The sequence below is a fragment of the Oryx dammah genome, unplaced genomic scaffold (genome assembly GCF_014754425.2).
Source record: "Oryx dammah isolate SB20612 unplaced genomic scaffold, SCBI_Odam_1.1 HiC_scaffold_12, whole genome shotgun sequence".
Classification (NCBI taxonomy): Eukaryota; Metazoa; Chordata; class Mammalia; order Artiodactyla; family Bovidae; genus Oryx; species Oryx dammah.
In genome coordinates, this window is record NW_024070196.1 from 6,695,799 (window position 1) to 6,706,054 (window position 10,256).

General features: G+C 44.2%; 1 protein-coding gene across 4 annotated transcripts in view; it reads left to right on the top strand.

The window, feature by feature from the left end:
* Positions 1 to 10,256, top strand: part of SH3D19 (SH3 domain containing 19) — a 111,836-nt gene that overhangs the window by 61,742 nt on the left and 39,838 nt on the right. For all 4 annotated transcript variants that reach the window (XM_040251459.1, XM_040251461.1, XM_040251460.1 and 1 more), the window contains 3 exons: positions 46 to 184; positions 296 to 449; positions 1,737 to 2,726. In XM_040251459.1, the coding sequence (XP_040107393.1) occupies positions 46 to 184; positions 296 to 449; positions 1,737 to 2,726 (1,283 nt within the window). The remainder of the gene's footprint in view (positions 1 to 45; positions 185 to 295; positions 450 to 1,736; positions 2,727 to 10,256) is intronic.

The window sequence follows — 10,256 nt, forward strand, 5'->3', positions numbered from 1 at the left end:
CTTGCAAACAGACAAAACCTCACTGAGGCTTCTGTCTGTTTCCAGGCGCCCAGAGATCACCATTGTGGCAGCTGAGCCGCTGAGGCCCACCTCGTGGTTTCCAGGAGCCCACCCACCAGGACTGGCATTTCCCCCGGCTTCTGCAGCCGGCCCTTGGAGGCCCAGTGAGCTGGTACCTGCTGAGGTGAGTAAATATCGCATTACCTCTTTGCATTTTATTTTTAAATGAAGTTCAAAGATAAGAACCTTGGCTATCACCTACAGCTGTTTAAAATCTACATTCTTCATTTTGCAGCTCCCACCATCTTATGAACAAGTCATAAAAGAAATCAACCAAGTTCAAGTTAACACTACAAATAATAATAATGCTGCTGCCACTCCACGGCACACTATTACTTCAGCAACTCAGACTGACTTTTCAGAAGAAATAGACAACCATCTGCCTCAAAGTAATGCAAGTAATTTGTCTTCCTTCCTTCCGACCTAGTTCTCAGGAAGTAATCAGTAGACTCCAGCCTTTAAAATAGTTTGCAATTTGTGCATAATTCATTGAGCTCGATTTCCAGTCGGTATGTGATCGCTGTGTGCTTGCTTTATTTGGCCTTGCTGTGATTATTATAATAGATCATTCTCACAAGCTGCAGCCCCAATCTCTAGGGTTCATCCTAGTTCATTTCACAAAAACATCATCCTTTTAACTCACGCTGATCTTTATTTCCATTGAGAAAGCTGTTATATTTAGCAACTTAAACTTGGTAGGATGCTAAAAGTTGTCCTTTTAGGCTTTTTTAAAAGCCCTTGTAGGGATTTCCCTGGTGATCCAGTGGTTAAGACTTTGCATTCCAATGCAGGGGGTGTGGAGTTTGATCCCTGTTTGGGAAATTAAGATCGTGTGTGTGTCTATGTGTGTGTGTGTGTGTATGTGTGTCTGTGTGTGTGTGTGTGTGTCTCTGTGTGTGTGTGTGTCTGTGTGTGTGTCTGTGTGTGTGTGTCTGTGTGTGTGTGTCTGTGTGTGTCTGTGTGTGTGTGTCTGTGTGTGTCTGTGTGTCTGTGTGTGTGTCTGTGTGTCTGTGTGTGTGTCTGTGTGTGTGTGTGTCTGTGTGTGTGTGTGGTGTATGTGTGTGCCTGTGTGTGTGTGTGTGTGTGTCTGTGTGTGCTCAGTCACTCAGTCGTGTCTGAGTCTTTGTAACCCCATGAACTGTAGCCCACCAGGCTCCTCTGTTCATGGAATTTTCCAGCCAAGAATACTGGAGTGGGTAGCCATTTCCTACTCCAGGGAATCTTTCCAACCCAGGGATCGAACCCGAGTCTTTTGCATCTCCTGCATTGGCAGGTGGATTCTTAACCACTGCACCGTCTGGGAGCCCAAGATTCTACATGCCACCTGGCAGAAAGAAAGAGGGGGCCATCGTATTAGGGTAACAGATGAGAGTAAGTTACCTTGGAAAAGTAAAGCAAAAGAGAGATCGTTTATTGATACATCTACTGAGAATCAGGAATTTAATGATGTTTTAAAATATTATATAATGAATATTTCTTAAATGAATAAATGCAACCTGAAGAACCCTCCTGCAGGAAGCTGAATATAAACATTTCTGCCATGATTTTAGAACTACTTTTTACTAATGAAGGAAACCAAAATCTCTTGTTATTCTATATGTATATTTTTTAAATCTGTGTATCTTTTCTCTTTGAAATTGTCACATTGCAGCTTCTGTTCATTTTGGTCTTGTCAGCCCTGCAGGCACCTCTGAAACCCCTCCTGCCTTCCCCAGCCGTCTCAGCCAGGCACCCTCCAACAAACGAGGAGCCTCTAATAGTCTTTGATATTTCTGAAGAACAGAATTGTCCACAAAACTCCAGTGCTCCAAGATGTCCAGTGCCAAAACCAAGAACAAAAAGCAACCTCAGACCAGTGGCCAGAGATTCTCATGTTAAAGAGCAGAATTCCCGGAGCAGTCCGGTAGCCGCGCAGGAGGAGGCAGCCCCGAGCCGGCCCCTGCCTCTGTGGGAAGGTGCCAGCCACCCCAAGGGCCAGGCCGCGATGAACACGATGAGCACAGAGCAGGGCCGCAGCACTGTCGTTTCCAGGATCAAAGCACTTGAGGGCCAGACAAGTACAGAAAGCTTGGGACTGCCCAAGAAGCCAGAAATTGTGCCCCGCACCGTCCCGCCAAGACCTGCTGTTTCCTCAGGGAAACCCTCGGTGGCTCCCAAACCTGCAGCCAACAGAGCCTCTGGAGAATGGGACTCCTGGACCGCAAGCAGACTCAGGGGGGGGCCCACCCCACACTCTCCACCGAAGGAAGCAAGGAGCAGCCCTGTCACCAAACCCGAATTGCCAAAGAAACCAAATCCTGGCCTTATCCGGAGCATTAACCTTGACAGTCTGGCCGGAGGGCCCACGGCTGAGAGCCCCAACGGTGGGAAGAAAGCCCCGACTCCCGCTCCTCGGCCTTTACTGCCCAAGAAATCAGTGTCCTCAGAAAACGCCCCCTGCTCTGTGGCTTTGTTGAAACCGGTCACTGTGCCTCCCCGACTCTCAGTGGCGTCACAAGCCAAAGCCTTCAGGTCACTGGGAGAGGGACCCCCAGCCAGCCCCCCGGTTCCTGCTCAGCAGAGCAAGCCTCCAGGGGACGTCGACCTCATCAGCTTCGACGATGATGTTTTACCCGCACCATCTGGGAACCTGGCTGAGGACTCTGTTGGTCCAGACATGGTTCTAGGTGAGTAAAACCCAGAAGGAGAGAGGAATCTAAACTTCTCAGGGTTATCTTGAAATGGCACTTGTTTCCATTTCCAGCACGTGAGCTCTTGAGGTATGGACATGCACGTGTGTGCACAGGCATGCGTGTGTGTGTAGAGACAGGGAGGAACAGTGCGGTTAAGAAACAAGGAGCTAAGTGGAAGAAAGAATCAGAGCGAAGGGAAAATCTGAGTTGGGGAGACAGAGAAATAGAGGGAGATGCGTGGGTTTTTAAAAATATTTATTTGGCGGTGCCGGATCTTAGTTGCAGCATGTGAGATCTTCAGTTGCAGCGTGTGAGATCTAGTTCCCTGACCAGGAATCATATCAGGACCCCTTGCATTGGGAGCTCAGAGTCTTAGACCGCCAGGGAAGTCCCACATGTGCTGATTACCGTCATCAAGGCAGGAATGAGCCGACTGGGACCAGGGACTTAACTAGATGAGAGGCTGGCTTCTTCCTTGGGCAAGTGGAGATTGGAGCACGAGGAGGATGTAGGGGAAACTTCTCAGAGATGGGAAGTCATGCCCCAGCAGGGCTCCTCAGATTGACTGAGCCCTGGGGGAGTGCTAGGAGAGGGGCCAGCCCTGCAGAGGACTTTGGCAAAATATGTTGCAAAATGTTATTCCACAGTCTTCACAGAACACCTTCCCTTGGGAATGCTAAAGCTTTGTAAATAGAATACTACAGTTGTAAGTTTCCCGCCAAAATTAGGACAATTAGATTTCCCAAGAGGCAGAGAGTCTTTTTTTTTTTTTTTCTTTCCTCACACTGTTCAGATGGAGAGTGTGATGATAAAGCTTATCTTTGATTTGCCAAACCAAGCTGCTCTACTTGTCATCAATAAGATTCCATTTACTGCTGTTTACTTATTTGGATAGAATTTATGAACATATAAGCATAATACTATTTTCAAAAGGTTAGCTGTTATCTTCTAAATGTTTAAGATGCATCAAAATGATATAAACTCTGTAATGCAAAACCAAATTCTGCAGAGCACAGATGTATTTCAGACATAACAACCATATATTTATTAAATATTTACCATGCACACAATGTAGGAACTGGCTGTAGCATGCCTCTTGTCCATAAGAAGTGAAAAGAAAAACAGTAGAATATATTGAGTTTCTGCTGTGTTCCAAACCCTCTGCTAGATCCCAGACATTCATTATTGAATTTAATCCTCACAGTAACCCTCAGCAAGGCATCGTGGTTCATTTACATATGAAGAATATCAGACTGAGATAAACACCTAACTTAATCAGTGTCATAAAACTAATAATTTTCCAAAGCAGGATTCAAGCTGCATCTTTTTATTCTAAGTCTAGCCTATTTTTTACTCTATCATGTTGCACCTCAACATTTTCATGAATCCTTAAACCAGGCAACACATTAAAACTTTTCAAGTCTTCATTATAGCATTTTTTATTTAAACCTTTTTGGTGTTAACAGGGTTCCGAGCAGGACAGAGAGGGTTAGATCCAACAGCAGCAAGCTGTGAAGAGGTGGGAACAGGACAAGCCAAAGTAACACCACCTTCTGAAGCTGCTAGAGTCTGTGCTGATGGCACCGTGGTTCATAATTGCTGAGAATTTATTCTATGTCATCAAGCAGATAATTACAGTCATCTTCAAAAAGGAAGGTCAACAATATCCATCAGCATGAGCATAGTGTCGAGCTTCCTACTCAGCCTTTTCTGTTTCTTGATTTCTGTACAACGTTTAATTATTGAGGCACCTTTCAGTAAAAGGTGTAATTTGCTTGCCCTACCCGACTGCTTTAACCATTGCTCTTGCTTGTGGAGTTATCCTGAACTGACACTGTCCTCTTTTTATTTTTATTTATTTACTTATATGGCATGCCGGAGCTTAGTTCCCCAAACGGGGCTTGGATCTGCGCCCCCAGCGCTGGGGAGTGCCGAGGCTTAACCACTGGGCCATCAGGGCAGCCCCTCTGTCTTCTTTTTACGCCTGCTGCCCTTCCTGTATTCTGGCCCTGTCCTAGCTTCCCCATTACACCGCAGCCTTCCTGAAGAGCTCTATAGCTCATGCTTGAGCCTCCCTACCCGTCACGCACAGTGGCTAATTGTTTGAATTTAGAGTCAAGCAGGCTCAGGTCCACCACTTAATTGCTGGGTGACCAGAGGCGATTTACTTAACCCCATAGTGCCTTGGTTTCCTCATCTCTAAAACATGATCATAATACTTCTAGTGGAGGCATTGCAAGTATTAAATATGATTATGCAGGAAAGCTCTATCACATTGTCTGAAACACACTGTGTGCTCATTAAGTGGTGGTTATTAGTCTTACTTCTTGCCCTTCACATCCAATAAGTTGCCAAGTCCTGCTGGTTTTCCCTTATGAGTAGTTCTTTCTCTCATTTCCATCCCTCCTGCCACTGGCCCAGTTTTCTAATCTTCAGGTCCAGATAACTTGAGCTTCTGCTTCTGCTTCTAAACCACCATCAACCATACCATGCTTACCCAAGGGGTGTTTCTAGAGCATACATTGGACCTTGTTGCTTCCTTGCTTATTGGCCTCCAGAGGCATTCAAGATTATCTCTGAATTCTTCAAAATGTAGGGGGATTTTTGTTTAATGACTGGGGCTTTGTGACTCTTTCAGAGAGGGAAACGATTTTTTGTTTGCACTGGGTCTTTGTTGCTGCATGCGGGCTTTCCCTGGTTGTGGCGAGTGGGAGCTGCTCTTTGGAGCTTCTCCTTGTGGTGGTTTCTCTCCTTGTGGTGCACAGGCTCAGGAGTTGCGATGCCCTGGCTTAGTTGCCATGTGGGCTCTTCTGGACCAAGGATCAGACTGGTTTCCCCTGAACTGCACAGCAGATTTTTAACCACTGGACCACCAGGGAAGCCCTACGCACTTTTTAGACTGAAGTATGATTGACCTACCACATTATGTTGGTTCCATGTGCATAGCCTAGTGATTCAGTATTTCACAATGATCACCATAAGTCTAGTTACCATCTGCCGTCATACAAAGTTATTACAATATTATTGACTGTATTCCCTATGCTGTAAGGCTTTGTGACTTTTTGATGGTATATTAATAGGATTTTCTTTGTAAGTAAAGGATTATGGTCTCTTTGTGAAAACTTGCCTAATCATTCTGACATTAGCCAGAAACTTGGGGAGGAACCCAAGAGAAAGGCAAGAAACTCACAAATAGGCCTTTCCTTCTTTTTCTCTCCCCTCAAAAAGAAAGAAAATCCAATAAAGTAGTTTTCATAAAATGAAGTTGCCATATTAATCTCAGGAAATAGAGATCAGAAAATACTGAAGCTATGAAAACATTGTAAGGATTAGAAAAATTATTAAGGGGAAACTCATAAAACAGGCGTTTAATATTGGATTCATTTTTTAGCTGGAATGCCTTCCAGGTTAATGTAATGGAGCTGAGAAGCATTAGCAGTTCCTCTTCACACCTTTACAAATCATACCCAGTTGTCAAAAAAGCAGAATGCTTCTGCTCTCAGCCCCATTACACAGACCAGAATAATAGTTTAGCAGCCAATTTCTGCTATTAACAGAACTCAAGGGGAAAAAAATGACAGAAAAGCAAGCCAAGGATGGTGAAACCAATTATGATGACAAGCATATTATTAGAGACGGGTAATGGGCAGAAAACTACATTACCATCATGTTTTTCTTGACCTGGTAATGAAGACCATGCAGGTATAGGTGTAAAGAGGCCTGCTTGTTTGGCAGCAGGTGTAGAGCATTGGTGTGAGGGGCTGGAAGGAGGGCCGAGTAAACACTGCAAGTAACAGTAGAGAAAGATGCTGTGGACTTTCCTTAGACATAGTTAGGAGATGCTTTTGCAGACAGTTTTGATTTTTTCTGTAGAAGCAAGAGGAAACAGTCTTTGATAGAGAAAATTATGACCCTGAGGTTCTTAACCCTTTCTGGATCACAGAAGTCAGAGAATCTGATTAGCCTATGAATCTTTTACTACCTTGAAAATACTGTTTTGACATATATGCACAATTGGAGGTACAATTTCCAGAGCCTCCAGGGCCTGTTCTTCACCCCAGATCAAAGACTTCTATCTACTATGAAATACTGGAAATAATCCTCAGTGGACTGCTTACATAAATTCTGATGCATCCATACAATAGAATATTGTGCAGTAACTAAAAAAGAGGCAGACACCTGTTATCCTCTATATGGACCAATCTCCAAATATTATTAAGTGAAAAATACAAAGTATAGATAGTATTCATGATATTTTAGCTATTGTTGGTGTTAAAACACATATTTACATGCAAATATGCTGTGTCTTTGGAAGCCATGTAAAAATTGCTAACAAAGGTTGTCTTTTATGAGGGAACTGGGTAGTCAGGGGAGGTTGGGGGAACCTGGCCTTTAAATAGCTGGACATAAGCAGAATTAGGATGAAAGAAACTAAGAGAGATATCGCTTGTCTTTGCCCCAGAGGAAAAATGGCCTCCTGTACTGATCCTCAGCCTGTGGGTCATGACAGGCTGAGGATTTTAAAAAATAAAGAAAATTTTAAAATAGTAAACTACAGTGTTTCTAAATAATTACATTATTCAAGGTTCAAATAAAAGCTAATTATTATGAACTAAATATGTCTAAATTAGGCAAATTTAAAAATACTTGTCTGCATTCTTTCCTATTAAGTAGAATCACTGAGGAGTAATAGCCCAGTGAAAAAGAGAGTTTTTGTTTTAGGGCTGTTATTACCTTGAAAAAGCAACTAAAGGGACAAGTATTTTCATGTTTTTTTCCTTTTATTTCTAAGTGATTTTTGTTTCAATTTATTTGGCACAGGTGTTTATTTCAGTTTAATTTTGTAACTTTTTCATGTGATTAAATTTATTTTATTGGATTTCTTTTCAGTTACAAATTAACAGTTGTAACGAATCAAACAATATAAACATTTAGTAAAATAAAAAATTAATCTCTTTCCAATCCACTCAAATCCCCAGAGTAACCAGTGTGAACCATGTTGTATGTAGCTTTTGGTGCCTTTGAATGTTCCAAACCAAAGCTTACAAATGTGAACACATATATAAACTTTTTCCTGCTTTTTACAGAAATTTTTACCGCACTGTACCCATTACTCAGCAGCTTGCCTTTTTCATTTAGTACTGAGGTTTAAGGTCTTCTCTCTGGGCCTGTAGATCTAAGTCTGACCCTTGTTTCCTTACACCTGCCTGATATTCCCTGGGATGGGCACAACATATTCGAGTCAATGTTTCCTCTAGTGATGGACATTTCAGGTTGTTTTGTTTTATTTATTAATTTGCTGCTACAAAAAAATGCCATAGTGGACAGTTTCCTGCCTGGCACTGCCAGGAGTTCCCAAACATGAGGTGCCACCCTTGCTTTCTAGGTCACCTACTTACATTGCTGTTGGAGAAAAATAGCCCCCTCATGAAAAGACATAAAAAGTAAACATATGGTGTATCTAGAGAGAGACTCACACAGCATCATCAAGATGCAAACCAGGCCTCTGGCCCCACCTCCTCACTGCAGTGACGCCTTGTGCCCTCCCCACCTATCTGCACGCCTCTTCTGGATGGCAGCCCGGGCCAGCACGGACAGAGAGGCAGATGCCGAGCTCGCTGACTTAGGGAGTCAGCTGGGGGAGGTCACTCAGCAGACCCGCTCCTGCCAAACAACAGTGCTGGAACACTGAGACTGCCTTGCTTCTCTGTATTGAGAAAAAAATTTTTTTCCCGAGACATATATAGTAGAATAATTATCCATGATATGAGTGCCAGTTATTAAAGAGTAGCTTTAAAATCGGGGAAGGCAATGGCACCCCACTCCAGTACTCTTGCCTGGAAGATCCCATGGACGGAGGAACCTGGTAGGCTGCAGTCCATGGGGTCGCTAAGGGTCGGACACGACTGAGCGACTTCACTTTTCACTTTCATGCATTGGAGAAGGAAATGGCAACCCACTCCAGTGTTCTTGCCTGGAGAATCCCAGGGACAGGGGAGCCTGGTGGGCTGCCGTCTCTGGGGTCGCACAGAGTTGGACGTGACTGAAGTGACTTAGCAGCAGCAGCAGCAGCAGCTTTAAAATAAAGAGTAGCTTTAAATTAAATTAAATTAAAAATAAGGACCAAGAAGAGAGAAAGTGAATGTCTAGGATATTTTGAATACTTTGTTTTTAAGTTTAAACCCAGCAAGTGTAAAAGAATGACTACACCCTTTAATGCGATTGGTGAGACCTGCAGGATTTGGGACGGGGTTCCCTGAGGCCAGTCCTCCAAGAGCAGGCACATTTGGGAGCCCCTGTGCCCAGTCCACCGAGAGCGCTTGAGTGGCTTCTTTCTCCTTCCCTGCCCACCTTACTCATGCTCTCACTCCCGGATAGCCCAGATTTTCAGATGAATTGGGGAACGACTGAAGTGATGCCACACTCAAGATTTTCTTCTCCTTCCACAGTCACCCCCTAAACTCACCAACTAAACACCTATCCTAATAACCAACAGCTTATAAGGCTCCAAAGCAGCTGTTAGAGCAGACATGCTACTTGAATGGGAGAGCACCAAGAGCAGCTATCAGTCTTAATCCCTTCTTGAGTTTTGGTCCTTTTCCCAGGAGGAAACAGCTCTGAGAGGATGGGCCGTCACAGCCACAGCTGAGGGCTGGGGATGGTGAAGTCCATGCCACAGCCACAGGAGGGGTCACTCCTTGGCGGTCAGCAGGTTCCAACAAGGGCCACGGAGGCACAGCAGGGGCAACAGCAGGGGAGAGAGAGACGAACAGGAAGGAAAGCTGTGCACACGGGGAAGATATGATATTCCTATGTTTGAATAAAATGTACGCCAGATTACATAGGGTCTTCAGATTCTTCCATTTTAGCCAGCAGTACTCAGATGAAACGTCCAGGGAGTTCAGTTTCAGGTAATATTTGCAATAATGGGCTTTCATATCGGTGTACCTACCCCTTTTTATCCTTGAGCACTGCTATTTCCCAAAGACCAGATGTGTAGTATTCAACTTGGAAGAACTGTGAGAATATGTAAAATCCAGTTGTTGAAAGAGGGCCCTGGATCCCTCCACTCCGCACACCCCCTTGCTCTGCCATTTCATCTACAGCCTGCTTCCCTTCAGCCCACACCTGAAGTCCCCCCTTGCTCTTCATTTCCCTTTATCAGTAGCACGTCTCACCTTGTAATATACCACATGGATCACTTTTCTATTATATTTATTGTTTGCTGTCTCCATCTCCTGCCCACGTGTAAGCATCATGAGGGCAGAGTTCTTTGTTCTGTTCACTGACATATCCCCAGGACCTAGAACAGCGTTTACGTAGCATGCACTCAATCAATACTGAATGAAAAACAGTAAAAGAGCAAGTTACAAATGTTACCTACTCCCCAGGTTCTTGGGTTCCTTAATCAATAGAAATTGACTAGAGACCAGACAAAAAATTAAGGCAAGGCTTTATGGGGGCCCCTCCTGTAGCAGTGGAGAGCGAGAACAAGCGACAGCTTCCCTTGCTCACTGGCTCCCC